The following is a 16,792-nucleotide window of genomic DNA, read 5'->3' as shown; positions in this document are numbered from 1 at the left end:
GGGTACCCCTGTACGGACAATCCCCCTGGGGCCCCCCCAGGGCCCCCAAGAGACCCCGGGTGGCGGGTCCCCCTGTGTCCGTCTGTCTGTCCCTCTGTCTCCTCCCCACCTCGCCTCCATTTGGGATTTTCCTTTAATTTTCTTCCCAATTTTTAATCCCCCCCATCCCCTAAGGGGAAACCCATCCCTTTTTCTGCTGAATGTACCCAGCACCATTGTGTTTTAGTGGATGTGTTTTTAGTACAAAAAAAAGACAAAAAAAACCCACCTTTTTTTTCTGTTTTAAAAAAAATAATAATAATTAAAAAAATAATAAAAAAGAAAAATTCTTACAGCGCCGACAATTGGGGGAAAAGGCGTTTGCGCTGCAAGAGAATTGAACCTGAGTGCATTTTGGCACTGCCACAAAAACCCGGGATCCTTTAGATGGAAGTTCTTGTGAATTACATTAAAAAAAAAAAAACACAACAAAAAAAAAATCATCTTTTTTTTCTAATATTTAAAGAGTGTTTTTGTAGGTTTAAAAAAAAGACAAAAAAAAATTAAAAAAAAATCCCAACTTGGAATTTGTACGGCTGAGCGGGACGCGGGGGCCTCACATCTGCGGTTTCCCGGTTTGCTTGGGTTTCGGTTCTTTTTTTGTTGTTGTTTTTTTGAGGTTTTGTTTGTTTCTTTTTTTTTTCTTTTTGTATAATAAAGTGAAAAATAATGTTTCTGTTCTCATGTCATTACTATAAAAAATAAAACTTTAGGAAAAAACCCACAAGTGCGAGGAGTGTTTTTCCCCCTCGTGGTGTGGATCCCTGGGGTTGCTGGGGGATCCTGCGGGTCACTGCTTGGGGGGTGTATGGGGGATCCACGGGGATCTGTTGGGACCGCTGCTGGGGATTCCGAGAATGGGGGGATCCGTGGGGACCGGCGGGTTCCCGGGGCTGGAGACGGGGATCTGGGATCGGGGTCCCGGTGGAGCGCCGCAGGCTCCGCCACGCCCCATTCTCGCCGCGCCCCTTCTCGCCACGCCCCTTCTCGCCACGCCCCTTCTCGCCACGCCCCCGCCCCTCAGTGCCACGCCCCCTCCTCCGCCCCGCCCCGCGGCCCGGCGCCCTCCGAGGTGTCGGCGCCGCGCGGCGGCAGCGGTGACGGCCGCTCCCATTGGCCGCGCCCCGCACGGCGCCTTCCCATTGGCGGCGACGCGGGGGCGGGCCCTGCGCGCGCCGGCTGCGGCGCCCCGCCCCTTTCCCCCCTCCCTCGGGCCGCCGCCGCCGCCGCCGCCGGGCGGAGGGAGCGCCAGGCCCGGCCCGCCCCGCGCCCGCTCCCGCCCCGGCCCGGCCCCGGCCCCGGCCCCGGCCCCGGCCCCGGCCCCGGGAGGGCGGGCGGCGCTGCCGCCGAGCATGGCGAGCCGCCGCCTGGCCCCGCGGCGGAGTGGCGGGGGGCGCTGACCCGGCCCCGGCGGGCCCCCCGCGCCGGTGAGTGATCGACCGACCCCTCCCCGCCCTCCTCGGCCGCCCGGCCGGAGCTTCCGCTCCCGGGGCCCCGCCCCGCCGCGGGGCCCTGCACACCGGATGGGGGCCCGTGGCCCTGCCTCCGTCTCGAAGGAGCCCGGCCCCCCCCCCGCCCCGCGCTGCTTTGGGGCCCCCGGGCCCCCCGATCCCGGTCCGGAACGCTCCGCGGGGCCGCCCCGCCCTGCGCGCGCCGCCTCCCCCCATTCCGAAACCCTCGGGACCCGCTCCTGGGCCCCCCCGGGTCCCAGCAGATCCCGCGCGACCCCCCGTCCCTGTGAGGGACCCCCGGGACCCCACTTCCCTTCACCCGCTCCCCAGCTGCGCGCCCTTCCCAACCGCCCCAGTCCCAGCCCGATGCGGGCCCCGGCTCCTGCGGAGGGGGTCTCAGCCGCGTCCCCGCCGCCCGGGCTGCATCTCCCGGGGGGGCAGGCGGGGTGCAGCCCCCCCCGGCTGAGTCCCTTTTGTTCGGCTCCTCCAGGCCTTGCCTGCGGTGGAGGGGCTGGGCAGCACCAGCGGCCCCCCCGCCCCGCGCTCTGCCCGCACCACACCGGCCTCCAGCGCGGGGGGATGGCCGGGGGATCCCGGGGGGGACGGACGAGGGCGGCACAAGCCGGGGCCCACGGCAGCCGCCGTGCTCTCTTTCCAAGGCACGGGGAAGAAATCCCCGGGCCAGGCCCGGAAGCGGCTGCCGGGATGTGTGTGGGGAAACGGGGAACCCCCCTCCTGTCCCCCCGTGCCAGTGGTTGGGTTGGAACCCCCCCCATGGCAACTGGGGGACTGAACCGGTGGCCGGTACTCGCCGTTTGTACGTGCTGGCAGCGGTGCTGGTGGGGGTGTCCTGATGTGAGTTTGGGGCCCCCCCTCTGTAGACCTGCTGTTGGGTGGGCTCCAGGGTGCTCTCTCTGGGGGACACATGCACAATGGTCCCTGTCTCTGCCCTGTCCCCTCCCTCCATCAGCTCCAAGGGAGAGTGATGCAGCAAAACCCACTGCCCTTCTATGGGAGGGGGCAGCTTTGGGGTGTGCAGGGGGGGCACTCGAGTCCCCTGTGCCCACCCGCAACCCAGAGATGTTGCTGGGGGCATGTGGGGGCTCTCTGGGGGGCTGCCTTGGCGATGACCAGGCTGGCCCTGGGTGGGGGGCTGGGGGCATCCCCCGCCGTGGTGGCCGGCAGGGAGAGGCCACGTTTATCCAGCCAAGGGACCAGGAGCAGCCGCCCATCCTGGGAAGGAGAGGCCGTCCTGATGGGGCCGGGCAGCAGACCCGGGTCTGGGACCCTCCCCATCCTCCCCTCAGCTGCCCCACAGGGGGATTGGTGCCAGGCTGGGGACTCCTGTGCCCCCTGTTCCTGGGGGTGTTAACCCAGGCCTCTGCCTTTCAGGGCTCAGAGACACCCCCGAGGTCTTGGGGCCTGCTTGTTCCGCGGGGCGTGAGTGGGTTTTTTGGCTTGGTGGGAGGGGTGGTGCTGGCTGCAGGTGAGGTGCCAGCATTGCCCCTGTCACCCCGCAGCGAGACCCCCGCGTGTCCTGTGCTATGAGCGTTCAGTGTGACTTCTCCGCGAGCAGTTGCAAATGAAAATGGAGGATATGTCTTTGTCTGGCCTGGATAACAGCAAACTGGAGGTGAGCAGCCCCTGGCGCTGTCCCCCTGGGCTGTCCCTCTGTCCCCCCCCGGCCCTGGTCTCTAATGGCCCCCCCGCTGCCCCAGGCCATTGCGCACGAGATCTACACGGAGCTGGTGGAAGATGCATGCCTGGGGCTCTGCTTCGAGGTGCACCGCGCCGTCAAGTGCGGCTACTTCTTCCTGGACGACACTGACCCTGACAGCATGAAGGACTTCGGTGAGGGGACGGGGACACGCAGGCAGTGGGAGCACAGCGAGCAGCCCCCCCGGTGCTGCCGGGAAAAGCCACGGAGAGGCTGCGGGACGGTTGGTTGTCCCCAGGAGCAGGGACTTGGGCACGAGTGGTGCTGAGGAGGGTTGGACACGTGGTGGCCCAGGTGCCCCCCTAGCTGTGCTGGTGCTGCCAAGGTGTCACCAGCCTGTCCCAGAGGAGCCATTTTCTAAACCGTGAGGTGCACTGAACCCCAGAAACACCCCACAGCATGTAGCTCTGCCCTAGGGGAACGTGGCGGGGTGGGGGGAAAGAAGGGACCCCCCTGGCTGGGTTCAGCCTCCAAAGCCAAGCTGAGGGTCTGGGAGGGGACCGGTGGCCCAAGGGACCCCACAGAGGAAAGGGGCACAGCCAGGAGGTCTGACGGGGCTGATGTGTGTGCCCCCTGCAGAGATCGTGGACCAGCCCGGCGTGGACATCTTCGGGCAGGTGTACAACCAGTGGAAGAACAAGGAATGCGTGTGCCCCAACTGCAGCCGCAGCATTGCCGCCTCACGCTTCGCCCCTCACCTGGAGAAGTGCCTGGGCATGGGCCGCAACAGCAGCCGCATCGCCAACCGCCGGTGAGGGGTCCCTGAAATGCGGGGCTGGGGGCTCCCACAGTCGCCCTGCCTGGGGACACGGTGGGACAGACCCCGGCTGTCCCTGACCTTCCTCCCCATGCAGGATCGCGAGCAGCAACAACATGAACAAATCGGAGAGTGACCAGGAGGACAACGACGACATCAATGACAACGACTGGTCCTATGGCTCCGAGAAGAAAGGTGGGGGACATGGCGGGGGTCCTGGCCCCCTGCCAGGCATGAGGGACACATCCCAGCAGTGGGGGTGGAGGGTGGGCTGGCAGCACCTGCTGCAGCTATTGGGGATAAATCCACCAGGAAAGGTAAACGTCGTTCCTTCTCTGTCTGTCCCTGTAGCAAAGAAGAGGAAATCGGACAAGGTGAGGGGTGGAGGGGTGGGGGACAGGGGGAGGGGCACACAAGGGGGTGTGGGGTGCTGCCGGGGGGTTGGGGACACAGGGGGTGTGGGGTGTTGCTGGCGGGCTGGGGACACGGGGACACTGCCCTCCCAACACCCGCTGTCCCCGCAGAATCCCAACTCGCCCCGCAGGTCCAAGTCCCTGAAACACAAAAATGGTGAGTGGGCGGGGCTTCCACCGCCCGGGGGCGGAGCGTCTCGGAGGGGGCGGAGCGTGGCGGGGCACGGGGAGGGGGTGGGGCCTGGCTGGGCGGGGCGCGCGCGGTGGGCGGGGTTTGTTAGCGGCCGGGCGGGGCCTCCGCGACCCCCTCGCCCCCCTCACCGTTCTCTTCCAGGCGAGATCGGCGGGAACCCCGATCCCTTCAAGGTGAGCCCGGGGCAGGGGAGGCGTCACCTGGTCCCTGCTCTGGCTCCCCCAGCCCTGACGCCACTCTCTGCCCCCACAGTACAGCAGCTCGGCAGGGATCAACTACGAGACGCTGGGGCCTGAGGAGCTGCGGACACTGCTCACCACGGTGCGTGGCCGGGGCACTGGTGGGTGCAGGAGAAGCCCCGTCCCCAGCCCCATGGGATCTGGGGGCAGTGGGGCTCCTGGGATCCCCCCTGGCTCAGCTCCATCCCAGCGGGGCTGGGTCCCAGGCTGGGACTGGGGACGCTCGTGATCTGAACATGGTGACATGGATGTGCAGGAATCCTGCACCCGCTGGGCAGCAGGTCTCGATCCCAGAGGATGTGGTGGCTGCTCTGTTCGGGGGGCAGGACAGCATGGGGAGGTTGGGGGTCGCTGGGGCTGGGGTCACAGTGGAGCATGGCCTGGGGGCCACATGGCTGCTCCTGTGCCCGCTCACCTGTCCCTTCTCTCCCCAGCAATGTGGGGTCATCTCCGAGCACACCAAGAAGATGTGCACCAGGTGAGAGTGTCCTGGGCTTTCCTGGCTGGGTGTGGGGCTGCGGGGAACTTTGCAGGGTCCCCAGGGTGCCCAGATCCCTGTGGGAGCTGTGGGGGAGAGACCAAAATGCTCAACTTGGTCCCACATCTCTGCCAGGTCCCTGCGGTGTCCCCAGCACACGGATGAGCAGCGGAGATCAGTCCGGGTTTACCTCCTTGGTCCCTCTGCGTAAGTGAGCACAAACAGGGTCCGAAATGTCCCGAGTCCACTGTCCCGATGTGGGGACAGGGACGAGGCTCTGCCACCCAGTGCGAACAGACACTGGGGGGGCTGCACGGGACACCCAGGTCCCGAGTGAGGGGCGATGAGAACACGGATGCTTCCTGGGGGGCTGGGAGGGCTGGGATTGGGGTTGAGCCCCTGGCAGCCCCCCTGCATTGGAGGGGGCAGCACCATGGGCTCCGTCCCCCCTGTCCCTGCGGACCCCCGTAATATCTGTGCCCCCCCGTAATGCCTGCGCCAGGTCCCTGCCTGAGGCGGAGGGCAGCGTGGAGAATGACAGCTTCGAGGTGGCGGAGAGCCAGGCCATCATGAGCCGGCTGCAGTGGGACGGCTCCTCCGACATCTCGCCCTCCGACTCGGCCTCCTCTAAAGCCAGTGAGTGTTTGGGGTGGGGGGCAGATCCTGCAGCACAACCCCCTCTGCGGGGGCAAACCTGGGTGTTCTGGCATCTCCTCAGCATGGGAGGGGACAGACAGACAGACCGTGGCTGTCCAAAGCCACCACAACCCCCCAGGGTTGGGGGGGCCGTCCCCTAGTTTTGGGGTTGTTTTGGGGGAGCTCCTGTGGGCCCACCTGTTCCCCAACACCCCCATGCCCCCATCTCCTCCCTTTCCCCCGCCCAGGTACAAACAACTCTGAGTCCCGCAAGACCAAGAAGAAGAAGCCCCACCTGGGGCTGGTGAGCGGTGCCCCAGGACTCGGCTCCAGCAAGAAGAAGAAGCCCAAACCCCCCCCGCCCCACACCCCCAGCATCTACGACGACATCAACTGAGCACAGTGGAGGTGACGGGGCGGGGGCAGCCCCTCCTACCCCTTGATTCGGACACAAAGCGGGTACCTGGGGTGCGCAGGATGGAGGACTTGGCCATCGCCACTGAGGGGAGGTGGGGGCCTGGATTTGGGAGCCCCTGTTTGTGCCCCCCTTCCCCCCGCCCCGGTGCCTCTATTTATTCTGTGACAATTTTTGTACATGTGGCTCCCATCAGGGCTGTGAGGGGGTGTCTTGCTCAGATGTGGGGGCACAACCACCTCCCCCGTTCCCCTTCCCACCATCCACCCAAAAACTGGCTGCGCCCCCTCCCACACTCACTCTGCTGGAGCCCAGTGGGTTGGGGGGCACCTGGAGCCCTGGGCAGGTCCCACCTGGGTGCTGGGGGGCGTGGATCCCTCCTGCCCTGCGGTTTGGGGCTGCTCCCCTCTCCCTGTGCCCAGGCTGGGGCTCACTGCTTGGGCTGGCTCAGGACGGGGGGAGCATCTGGGGGCTCCTGCTCAGAGGAGACAAGCGGGGACCCCCATGCACCCCAAATCTGCTGCTGGGGAGTGTTTGGGGCCCAGCCCTGCCCCTGAGGGGGTCCTGCATGTTGAATCCTTCGTGTCTGGGGGGGGACACCAGGGGAGGACAGAGCTGCTGTCACGTCCCCTGCCCCAGCTGGGCCACCCCGACCTGCTGGGAAATTCACTGTAACCCCACAGAGCAAACTGGGGGGACAGAGCCCCCCCATCCCCAGGCTGGTGGCCCTGGGGCAGGGCTGTGTCCCTGTCCCCACATGCCTGGGGACCCCTGGCAGCTCTGGCTGGTGTTCGTACCCCCATGGGCTCCAGTCTCCAGCCCGGTCCCCTTGTAACCCCCACCGTCTGACACCCCAAGTTCAGCTGTATGTCCCTGGGCGGGGGGGCTGCTGTTCCCCCCGTGCTGTGGTGACATGGCCGGTCCTTTCGGTGAGTCTCGTGAATTTTGGTGCTCTCGACTCTGGATTCACTATTGTTCTAAAACTGCTGCTAAAGGCGAGTGCTGTGGTGGGACATGGGGGGTGTCCTCACAGTGCCCTGGGCACCCCAGACTGCCGGGGGGGCCCAGCTGTGAGGTGACCCCCCGCACTCCCTCAGTGGCTCCTGGCACAGCTTTGGGGCTGGGGGGGGGCGTGGCCCCTGGAACACGCCAAGCTGGCCTTTGCGTGCCCCGGGGACAGGGGTCCAGGCACCCAGAGACATGGGGGACCATCCTGGGCCCCCCCCCCGCAACTGCCTGGGGAGGGCACAGTGACCAGGCTGGCAGGGGGACGCAGCCTGAGCCCCTCCATCTGCGGGAGAAGTGCCACAATTTGGGGTCCAAGGGGTGTAATGGGGGCTTGGAGGTGTCCCGTGCCCCTCCCAGGTCTGTGTCCTCCCCCCAGCAGAGCCAGTGGCCACCCAAGGCCCCCCCAGGCTGCGACTTGTGTTTTTGGCACGTTCTCCATCCCATACGGGCAGCTGAGCCGTCGTGAGGTCTGTGTGTCCCGTTTGTGGGTTGTGGCTGCCCCTGTAAATAAAACTGCATCTTGACTTGGTACCTCTGGCTCACGGCTGCTGCACGGCGCTGGTGCCTGCTTAATTATGCCCCTCTCTTACCACCCAGCGATTTGGTCCCCTCATGGGGCTGTTTTTTGAAGGAATTGTCCCGAAGGCGCAGGGAGGCAGCAGGCAGCAGTTGCCCCTTGGGCAGGAAGGTGACGCTGGTGCTGACATTAAACCTTTTATTTGCTTCACAAAGTCCCAGGGCAGGAGCTGCAGCCCCTTCCTGTGTGGGGGAGGCAGCTCCTCCCCGAGCTGGGGAGAGGACAGTGCCTGGGGGGGCACAGCCCCTTCTGGGGCCAAAGTCCAGCTCAGAGACTGGGAAGGACGCACTGAGCTCCCACCACACGGCTCTGGTCACTGTCACGCTGCAGTGACGGGGTGGGGGTGGCTGTGGCACCTCCTGCCTGCGTCCCTAGTGCCTGTACAGCCCGAAGGCCAGGAAGCTGCACAGGACGGTGACACCAATCAGGGAGACGGTGGCCGGGGCGGTGAAGAGCTGCCGGTAATTGATGCGGCAATACCAGACCACCACCAGCACCAGCACCACGGCGGGGAGCACCAGGCTCCCGGCGCTGACGGGGAGGATGCCGGTGGTGGGGACGGCAGTGCTGGGGGTGGGCGGGGCAGCCGCGCGCCGGGAGCGGTGACAGTGGATGACGCAGTTGTCGGTGACGTGGAGCGAGCGCAGCGTCCGGCCCTGGTCCTGCAGCAGCTGCCCGCGGTAGATGAACCTCATCTGGCTCTCCTGGCCCGGGAAGAATTTGCTGCGGAAAGAGGGAGAGTGACCTGGGGCTGGGGAAAAACCCGCCCCCCCCATCATAAATTGAGTGAGGGTCCCGGCTCGGGGGGAGTGATGGCACCACTGCCACGCACCCTCGCGTTATCCTAAACTCGGCATCTCGTTCTTTTTGGAGAGGATGAGAATTCCCTGCTGCTCTCGGGCAGGGAGGGGCTGTTTGCACGGGGGTGTGTTTGCAGCCAGGCAGCGTCCTCCCCCCGGGACGTACCTCTTGAGCCCCCCCACGGTGTCCTCGGGCCGCACCACGGCCACCTGCTCCGTGTCGTTGAGGAACTTGAGCCGCACGGTGATGAGGCCGGGGCCAGGCGGCACCCCCGGGGCGCTCCGCTCCGCGGCCGGCTCGGGAAAGCTCCGGGTGTCCGCCGGCCGCTCCGGGCCGGGGGGGCCCCCGCTGTCCCCCAGCTCCGCCGCCGCCCCCGGTTCCTCTTCCGTCTTCTCCTCCGGGGGTTCGGGGACCCCGGGGGGCTCCGGCGCTTCGGCCGCCGCCACGAGCCGCTCCACGGGCCCGAGCCGGATCACGGCCGCGTCCCCGCCCGCCACGATCGCTCCCGGCAGCTGGTGGCCGCCGTCAGCCACGTACGTGGACACCCAGGCCAGGGCCAGGGCGAGCGCCAGCGCCGCGACACCGGCCGCCAGCGCCACCGCGTCCCCCAGCGCGACGGGGCCGGGGGGCTCCATCCCGGGGGGCTCCATCCCGGGGGGGGGGTCCCCGCGGGTCCCGGGGTTTCGGGGGGTCCGGGTCCCGCTGCCGCCCACGCGCCGGACGCGCCACGTCACAGCGCCAGCGCCGCCGCGGTGGGGAACGGGAGCGGGCCGCCGGCGCGCGCGATGTGCGTCACAGCCGCGCCACCGCGCCCACTGGGCGTGGCCCGGCGCGCGCTGACAGCGTGCCGGGCGGGGGGCGGAGCGCTCGGGCCACGCCCCCCCGCCGGGCCGCAGTGATGGGCGGGGCCGCGGCGCGGGGCGGGGCGTCGCGTGCTCGGGCGCGCCCGGGGGGAAGGAGGCGCGCGGGAGACGCCCCTGTCACAGCCTTTATTGTCCGCGGGTGCGGGGGCCCGGGCCGGGCTCAGGAGAGGGTCCCCTGCAGCGGCAGCTGCAGGTAGCGGCGCAGGGGGGCCGGCAGGCACAGCTTGGGGACAGCCAGGTGGCAGCGGGCGCCCAGGTGCCGCCGCACGGCGCAGCGGGCCAGGTGCTGCAGGCGCCGCGGCTGCCCCGCCATGCGCACGGCCGAGGTGTAGAACTCCCGGTGCTCCTGGGGACACACACGGGGTGAGCGACGGGGCTGGGGACGGACACGGGGCGAGTGGCGGCGCGGGGCACACACCGGGGCCCCCGTGTCCCCTCACCTGCCACAGCTCCGGAGGCACGGCCCCCACCCAGCTCTCGGCGGGGGGGACGCGGTCGGAGGCGTTGAGCACAACCTCCAGCGCCGGCGGGTGCCGGCAGCAGAACTTGAGCATCTGCGGGCACAGCCGTGTCACCGCGCCGGAGGACACCACGGCCCCGACCCCCTCCCCCGATCGCTCACCTTCGGGTGCACGGGGCCGGCGCCGTGGTCGAGCAGGAGCGCGATGGTTTCCTCGGGGCGCTGGTGCCGGTACTCCTCGACGGCGTGCAGGGCGCAGTCCAGGGGCGTGTACCCGGCGCAGTTGGGGACGGTGGCGTCGGCGCCGTGTCGCAGCAGCAGCCGCGCCAGCCGGGGCTGCCCGTTGCCGCAGGCGTTGTGCAGCGGCGTGTGGTCCTTGCGCCCCGCGGCCCCGGGGTCGGCCCCCGCCGCCAGCAGCCGCTCGGCCACCCGGCAGAAGCGCTCGGCGTCCTCGGGGCGCTCGGCCGCCGCACAGGCCGCGTTCAGGGGGGTCTCGCCCTGGCGGCTGCGGCGCGCGGGGTCGGCGCCGTGTCGCAGGTACAGCTCCACGTGCGCCACCAGCCCCTGCCGCGCCGCCACGTGCAGCGCCGTCACCTGCCGGTCCCGCGTCCCCAGGTTCACCTGCGCCCCGTGCGCCAGCAGCAGCTCCGCGCACCTGGGGGGACACGGGTGAGCCGGGGCTGGGGACCCCGAGACCCCCGGGGACCCCATCAACCCACCCGAGACTTTGTCACCCCCCGGGGACTGCATTTTGGGTGGGGCTTGGCTGGGGGGGTGAGGGTGGGGTTTATGGTTCAATGTTTGCAACCGGGGCGTGGCTTGGGAGGGAGGCGGAGCCTATCATGCAGATGAGGGTATGGGCGGAGTTTGTTTCCTGGGCGGGGCTGGCATGCAGATGAGGCTGGAGGTGTGGGTGGAGCTTGCTCTGCAGAGTGGGTGGGTGGAGCATGGTATGCAGAATATTTGGGTGTGGCCTGATTTGCATATCAAGTGGGTGGAGCCTGTGACGCAGACAAGCCCTTGGGCGGGGCCATGCAGAGCTGGCTGGAGCATGGGTGTGGCGCAGAGGGGCGTGGCTGTATATGCAGATGAGGGGCGTGTCGCGCGGCGGGCGGGGCAGGGCGCGGCGTACGCGAGGCTGTCGGGCGCGGTGCAGAGGTGCAGCGGGGCCGAGCCCTCGGCGCTCAGCACATTGGGGTCGGCGCCAAAGGCCAGGAGCAGGCGGGCGCAGTCGGGGCGGGGGGCGGCCACGCAGTCGTGCAGGGGCGCCCGGCCCCCCACCACCGCGTCCACCTCCGCCCCCCGCAGCAGCAGGTGCCGGGCGCAGTCGCTGTAGCCGCGGCCGGCGGCGATGCGCAGCGCTGAGGTCTGCTGCCGGCGGGGACTCAGCACCCACAGCCCTGCCGGGGGGAGGTGTCAGCTGGGGGGGGGGGGGTCACCCAGGCGTACCCACCCCTTCTCATTTCACCAGACCCCCCCCCCCCACCCCGTAGCCCCAGGGGGCCTGTCGTGCACCCCAGTGTCCCCCAACCTCCACCTGAGCCAGGAAAAGCCTGGGGGGAAGCAAACTCGGGATCACCCCCCCCCCGTCCCAAAGGAGAGCAGCAGCCAACTCTTCCCCCCAGCCCCCCAGGAGCTGCAGCCTCAGCCAGCGCTCCTCCCCCTGGCTCCCCCCATTATTTTGCAGGGAAGGGAAGGGACCCTCCAGCCCATGCAGCCCCCCAGCCCCGTACCCTGCTCGGGCTCCCACACCAGCTCCTCGCTGACCGTCTCCATGACCAGGTTCGTGGTGGTCTCATCCTTGAAGATGCTCTTGACACGCAGGAGGTCCCCGGTGTACAGGGCATTGTGGACCGTGGGGTCCCGGCAGTACTGGGGCCGCCGGCGGGGAGTCAGAGCAGGGCGGGGGGTCTCTGGCAGGAACCGGCGTGTGGCTGATTCCCGAGCCAGGGCTCGCCGGCGATCCTCCCGCTCCAGCAGCTCCCGCTGCAGCCGCAGTGAGCGCAGGGCGGAGGAGCTGAAGGCGAAGGTCTCCTGGGCCATGGGTGCCCAGGAGGTTGGGAGGCTGGGGGGCAGTAGGAGGTTGGGGGGCAGCGAGCTGCCTCCTGCACCAGACGAGGGTTATAAATAGGGCTGTGCCCCACCACAAATGCTGAATCAAGAGCTTGAACCGGGCCGCCCTATAAATAACTCCCCTGGGGCTGTAAACAGGGTCACGTTGGCGCGGGGCTGCCAGGGAGCTGAACCAGCTGGCGGGTGTGAGATAGGGACAGTTCCATGGGGCTGGGACTCAGGTACCCCCAAGCCCACAGGGCTCAGCACCTGGCCAGGGAAGCGTTTGGGGTGCTGCAGCTCAGCAGAGGGGACAGAGGGGCACTGCCGGCTGTGGTGGCAGAGGGGACAGTGACACAGGAGCAGACGGCACGAGGCAGGGACAGAACAGATCTTTAATGCAGGTGGAGAAGCTGGGAGGGACCAGCCCGCCCGCAGGAGTGGGGACAGTCACTGAGGTCGTGTCCCCCGGGACTCCTCGGATCTCCCGGCTCTCGCTCCAGAACAAACACAACAGAGAACACAGCAGGCACGTGGCTGAGGCATCGCCTGCCTGCCCGGCATCCTCACTGGGCTGCGGTGCAGCCAAACCGCACCAGCAAGAACTGTCTCCCTGGTCCCACGGTTGTGCCGCAGATCCCCAGGGTCAGCAGCAGTCGGCTTGGGCTGGAGCAGAGAAGAAATCTTCAGGCAACTCTCCCAGGAGCCCGTCCAGGTCATCTGCACAGAGACGATGAAACGCAGGAGTTTTACTTGTTTATAGAGAAGCAATCAACTCCACATACCAGGGGTGCAATGGGACAAGACTCTCTGGCATGACAGGGAAGGGGACACACCGCCCTGCCCCAGGACCCGTCTTCCGCAGGACACAAAGTGGGTCCAACTCACCACCCATGTCACAGCCGTCAGCTCCCACTGGCTCATCTCGCCTGGGCCTGGGGCTCTGCAGATGCAGGGAGAAGCCCCCAGGAGACTGCTCTGTGCTGCAGCTGCCTGTTCCTGATTGTCCCCAGTCCCCAGGGGCAGGGACACCCCCGGGGAGCTGTGCAGGGTGGTCCTGGAGCAGCCCAGCCTGGACCTGCAAAACCCAGCAGAGATGAGTTGGGGGCCCACAGGAGGATTTATTTGTCCCTCCCAAGCCTCCCCCCTCCTCCCCAGTTGCTCTTGGGGGTCCCCACAGTCCCAACCCCCAGCAATGCCCCTGGGGGGTCCCAGGATCCCTGTCCCTCCAGGCCAGCAGCACCGTGTCCCTCCCTCACCTCCCGCTGTGCTGGCAATGGCTGCAGGAAGCTGCTCTCGGGCTCTGGTGGGTAGATCCTGAGCAGGTTGTTGGGGGTGACGTTGAGGTAGTGGTTGCGGTGGGATGGGGAGAAGACACTGACCTGTGAGGACAGAGTGGGGGGGTCAGACCTAGAGCCCCTTGTCCCGTTCCTGCGGGATGTGAGCCTGGCAGCTGGGCATGGGGACCAGCGGCCAGCAGTGCCTGTGGCAGGAACAGCCCCAGACATGCTGCTGCTGCTGCCTCTGCGTCCCCTACCTGCTTCAGGAGCAGCACTGAGCCGGGCCTGAGCTCGCTCTGCCTCTCTTCCAGCAGCAGGCGATGCACTGTCCCCTGCATCTCTCCTGCAGGCAACGACAGACCCCATTAGCACAGGAGCTGTGCCCGGGAGCCCCGAGCTGAGCACGGCCACGCTTACCGGTCGGGTCCCTGAACACGGCACCGGCATCGACATTGGTCCTGGTCAGCATCTTGATCATCACAGCCATGCTGGGGACCTTGTTCTTCGGGAGCTGCTTCAAGGCTGCCTGCACATGCAGACCCTTGTCACACCGATGTCCCCAGGGAAGCCCCACAGGGCCATGGGACATCTGTGGGCAGCCCAGTTCAGCCCCCTCCCCACAAGGGGCAAGGGGAGGGCTGGGAAGCCGAGTCCCCAGCGCTGGTGTCCCCTCACCTTCCGCAGCACCATGACCACACTGTAGGTCCTGAGGAAGCAGCCAGGGTCCCTCTCGTCCAGCCCCAGCTCTGTCTTCATGGCAAGCCAGGGCCCCTTCCCAAAATCCTCTTCTGTGGGTGGTGAGGAGCTGGGCAATCCCTAGAGTCCCAGAACAACTGCAGTTACCATCCCAGAGCTGAGCCAGCATGTCCCACGGCCCTGGCACAGCAAGGGGGGAGCCCCAGGAACCCCTTCCCTTTCCAGCATCACCCTCTGCAAGCCACAGCCTGGGGACTGCTGGGGTTTGTGTCCCGATTTGCTCTAGAGCAGGGGTTACCTCCGACTGCCGCTTCGCCACAGCCCCGTGAGCTGGCGTTTGGGGGGTGCAGACAAGGATCTCCTCCGGGAGCTTCCCACTGTGCTGCGGGAGAGAGAAGAAGGTTTTACATCTTCACCAGCTGCTCCCACCCCGTCCCCCCCTGCACCTACCTGCTGGGGCAGGATCCCCGCGGGCCCTGGGAACCGCCGAGTGCTCCCCTGCGGTGGCAGACGGGGGGCAGCTCCGGGTGCTTTGCTGGCCGCTGTCACCAGCTGCACGAGGTGGTTGGTGACCACCGGTGTCTGCAGGCTGCCCAGGGGGGGCCGGGGCGGCTGCCTTGGTGGGGGCTCCACGGAGCTCATCAAGGCCGGGGGATTGGTGGGGAGCAGCTGGGGCACCTGCAGCCCCACAGAGGAGCTGCTGGCTCCCAGCTGGCATGGAGACACTTGGAGAGGCCTCGGGGCTGGACGCCTGGCAGTGGGGCTGGAGGCCCAGGAGCCGCCTGGCTTTCCCAGTGGGGTGGGGAGCCCGGAGGGGCCAGCACCGGCCGTGCTGGGCCGCAGCACCAGCCTGGAAGCAGGAGCTGCCTGTGGGGCAGGCAGGGGGTCCTGCCTGTGCTCCCCCCCACCGCAGCCAGGGGACACCAGCTCCTCCCCTACCCGCAGCTTCTTGGGGGCTGCCCGTGCCGGGGGACTCTCCTGCCCTGCGCGTGTCTCCGGGGGCTTCTCCCAGCGCCTGGGGGGCGGCCGGGCAGCACCAGCCCCCACTGGTGCCTCGGGGCCCTCCAGCTCCATGCAAGCGGCCAGGAACAGCTCGTTGTCCAGCTCGTCCTGGCGGGCTGCAGCCCCGGCCGGGGGTCCCCGGCATCCCCCGGGCTGCTCCCCCTGTCTGGCCAGCGGCCGCAGGCCGGGGGTTTTACCAGGGCAGTGACCGAGCTGGGGTCCCAGCGGGCGGAGGGGCTGCAGGCTGGGGGGGACCGAGCCACCGCCAGGTGACAAACGCCCAGGGACCATGAACTGGTTCTCTGCATCCTCCACAGCAGAGAGGAAATCCTGCGGGAGAGAAGGCACCGGGCAGCCACACACCCCCCGCTGTCCCCCTGTCCTTGTCACCATCCCACCCCGCGGGGCCACCAGCCGGGTGACCAGGCCAGCACAGGACCCTGTCCCGATGGCCCCCACGCAACAGAGCCAAGATCGAGCCCCCCCTCTTAATGAGTTAATGCCAATTAACGAGTTACCCGCACCCACCGCCCCGCGGGGTAGCTGGGGGTGTCCCCGTGGCTGTCGCCTCCCGGCCCTCACCTCGTCTGCCAGGTCCCCGTCGGCCCCAAACAGCTTCTGGAGGTGTCCGGCCTGCAGGAGGGCAGAGCTGCGGCCACGGGCTGCCCCTGCCTGGAGGTCCCGCTCCCTCCCGTCCGGGATGGGGGATCCCCCCACCCCGTTCCCGGGCCCACCCCGTGCGGACCGGAGGGGCCCCCGAGGGCCCCATGGCGGAGGGCCTGTCCCCCGCGGGGACCACAGCCCTCTCCCCGGGCCGAGCCCACCCCGTGGGGACCCCAAACCTCTTCCAGGGGACCCCAACCAGGCCGGGCCCCCCGGTCCCGCTCCCGTTACCATGGCAGCGCCCGGAGCCTGCACGCGGAAGTGCGCCCGGCCGGGACGCGAACCCGCGGCCCCGCTGGGGCGGGAACGGCCCCCTTGAGGGCCCCGCCCCGCCTCTCGCGCGCAGGACGAGGCCCCGCCTCTTAAAGGGGCGGTGGCAGCGGCAGCCCCTCCCGCGCGGTCCGTCTGTCCGCCGCGCGGGTGTGTCCGGTGTCCCCGCGCCGCCCGGCCGGGCCCGCCGCTCCCCGCGGCGCCGGCGGTGACTCACGGCCCGCGCTGATTCATGCCGCCGCCCCCGCGCGCGTCCCGCAGCGCGGCCGGACCGGCCCCCGCGCCCCGGCTGCCGCACACACGCGTGTGCAATTGCACGGGCAGGTGCTGCCCGCGCGGCGGGCACGCGCGTGTGTCTGCGTGTGTCTTGCACACACGCCGGTGCACGGGTGCGGGGCCACGGCAGCACCAGCCCAGCGCACGTGCACATACGTGTGCAGCTGCACAGCAGTTCATTGTGGGTGCACACATGTATGCAGCTGCAGATAGGCCTCTGTGCACAGAGCACGCTCGAGTTGCTGCACGTAGACTTGTCACAGGTGCACTCACACGTGGCTCCGTGCCAGCCTGTTGCACACACGCATTCACACGTGTGCATTCACACACTCGCATGCAAGAGCAACCGCACACCAGCTTCTTGTGCACACACACGTGTGCAGCTGCACACCAGCCTGTGGCACACAATCGTGCTGTTGCAGGCCACCCTGTCACGGACACACGTGTGCCGTTGCACACTTGCTCACCACACACCCACACGTGCCGTTGCAGCCCATGGCGCACAC

General features: G+C 67.8%; 4 protein-coding genes across 6 annotated transcripts; 1 reads left to right on the top strand and 3 right to left on the bottom strand.

Annotated features, from left to right (window-relative positions):
* Positions 1-1,260: 1,260 nt before the first annotated feature.
* Positions 1,261-7,877, top strand: ATXN7L3 (ataxin 7 like 3). Of its 2 annotated transcripts, XM_065650995.1 has the most exons (13): positions 1,261-1,466; positions 3,011-3,123; positions 3,209-3,341; positions 3,787-3,958; positions 4,062-4,159; positions 4,316-4,338; positions 4,489-4,534; positions 4,712-4,743; positions 4,823-4,891; positions 5,244-5,287; positions 5,423-5,494; positions 5,790-5,923; positions 6,172-7,877. In XM_065650995.1, the coding sequence occupies exons 2-13, from the start codon at positions 3,073-3,075 to the stop codon at positions 6,318-6,320; spliced, it is 1,023 nt and encodes a 340-aa protein (XP_065507067.1). In that variant the 5' UTR covers positions 1,261-1,466; positions 3,011-3,072; the 3' UTR covers positions 6,321-7,877. The 2 variants fall into 2 exon arrangements, with proteins under 2 accessions (XP_065507067.1, XP_065507066.1); XM_065650994.1 differs by having other exon boundaries at positions 4,316-4,534.
* Positions 7,878-8,047: 170 nt separating this feature from the next.
* TMUB2 (transmembrane and ubiquitin like domain containing 2) lies at positions 8,048-9,492 on the bottom strand. The gene is made up of 2 exons (XM_065650997.1): positions 8,890-9,492; positions 8,048-8,646 (listed from the first exon to the last, which is right to left on the bottom strand). The coding sequence occupies exons 1-2, from the start codon at positions 9,372-9,374 to the stop codon at positions 8,295-8,297; spliced, it is 837 nt and encodes a 278-aa protein (XP_065507069.1). The 5' UTR covers positions 9,375-9,492; the 3' UTR covers positions 8,048-8,294.
* Positions 9,493-9,582: 90 nt separating this feature from the next.
* On the bottom strand, positions 9,583-12,188 carry ASB16 (ankyrin repeat and SOCS box containing 16). Its single transcript, XM_065650981.1, has 5 exons — positions 11,781-12,188; positions 11,180-11,447; positions 10,210-10,702; positions 10,028-10,141; positions 9,583-9,933 (listed from the first exon to the last, which is right to left on the bottom strand). Exons 1-5 carry the CDS (start codon positions 12,088-12,090, stop codon positions 9,748-9,750), a joined length of 1,371 nt encoding a protein of 456 aa, XP_065507053.1. The 5' UTR covers positions 12,091-12,188; the 3' UTR covers positions 9,583-9,747.
* A 296-nt stretch (positions 12,189-12,484) lies between these two features.
* HROB (homologous recombination factor with OB-fold) lies at positions 12,485-16,052 on the bottom strand. 2 transcript variants are annotated; one of them, XM_065650974.1, is made up of 10 exons: positions 15,972-16,052; positions 15,660-15,710; positions 14,526-15,407; positions 14,374-14,457; positions 14,055-14,195; positions 13,797-13,905; positions 13,637-13,722; positions 13,359-13,481; positions 12,988-13,177; positions 12,485-12,819 (listed from the first exon to the last, which is right to left on the bottom strand). In XM_065650974.1, the coding sequence occupies exons 1-10, from the start codon at positions 15,972-15,974 to the stop codon at positions 12,746-12,748; spliced, it is 1,743 nt and encodes a 580-aa protein (XP_065507046.1). In that variant the 5' UTR covers positions 15,975-16,052; the 3' UTR covers positions 12,485-12,745. The 2 variants fall into 2 exon arrangements, with proteins under 2 accessions (XP_065507046.1, XP_065507047.1); XM_065650975.1 differs by having other exon boundaries at positions 12,738-12,819; positions 14,374-14,452.
* Between the last annotated feature and the right edge of the window lie 740 nt (positions 16,053-16,792).

Source organism: Caloenas nicobarica, chromosome 24, assembly GCF_036013445.1.
Source record: "Caloenas nicobarica isolate bCalNic1 chromosome 24, bCalNic1.hap1, whole genome shotgun sequence".
Lineage (NCBI taxonomy): Eukaryota > Metazoa > Chordata > Aves > Columbiformes > Columbidae > Caloenas > Caloenas nicobarica.
The sequence above is the reverse complement of the archived record's forward strand: the minus strand, read 5'-3'. Positions and strand labels throughout refer to the sequence as shown.

Coding starts and splice junctions, on each gene's coding strand:
- ATXN7L3 (XM_065650994.1), top strand. CDS start 3,073: ATGAAAATGGAGGATATGTCTTTGTCTGGCCTGGATAACAGCAAACTG. Junction 3,959..4,061: donor AGCCGCATCGCCAACCGCCG/GTGAGGGGTCCC, acceptor CTCCCCATGCAG/GATCGCGAGCAGCAACAACA. Junction 4,160..4,315: donor CTATGGCTCCGAGAAGAAAG/GTGGGGGACATG, acceptor CTGTCCCTGTAG/CAAAGAAGAGGAAATCGGAC.
- TMUB2 (XM_065650997.1), bottom strand. CDS start 9,374: ATGGAGCCCCCCGGGATGGAGCCCCCCGGCCCCGTCGCGCTGGGGGAC. Junction 8,647..8,889: donor ACCGTGGGGGGGCTCAAGAG/GTACGTCCCGGG, acceptor CTCTTTCCGCAG/CAAATTCTTCCCGGGCCAGG.
- ASB16 (XM_065650981.1), bottom strand. CDS start 12,090: ATGGCCCAGGAGACCTTCGCCTTCAGCTCCTCCGCCCTGCGCTCACTG. Junction 11,448..11,780: donor GGTGTGGGAGCCCGAGCAGG/GTACGGGGCTGG, acceptor TCCCCCCGGCAG/GGCTGTGGGTGCTGAGTCCC. Junction 10,142..10,209: donor CCGGCCCCGTGCACCCGAAG/GTGAGCGATCGG, acceptor CTGTGCCCGCAG/ATGCTCAAGTTCTGCTGCCG.
- HROB (XM_065650974.1), bottom strand. Junction 13,482..13,636: donor CAGTGCTGCTCCTGAAGCAG/GTAGGGGACGCA, acceptor CTGTCCTCACAG/GTCAGTGTCTTCTCCCCATC. Junction 12,820..12,987: donor TGACGGCTGTGACATGGGTG/GTGAGTTGGACC, acceptor GTCTCTGTGCAG/ATGACCTGGACGGGCTCCTG.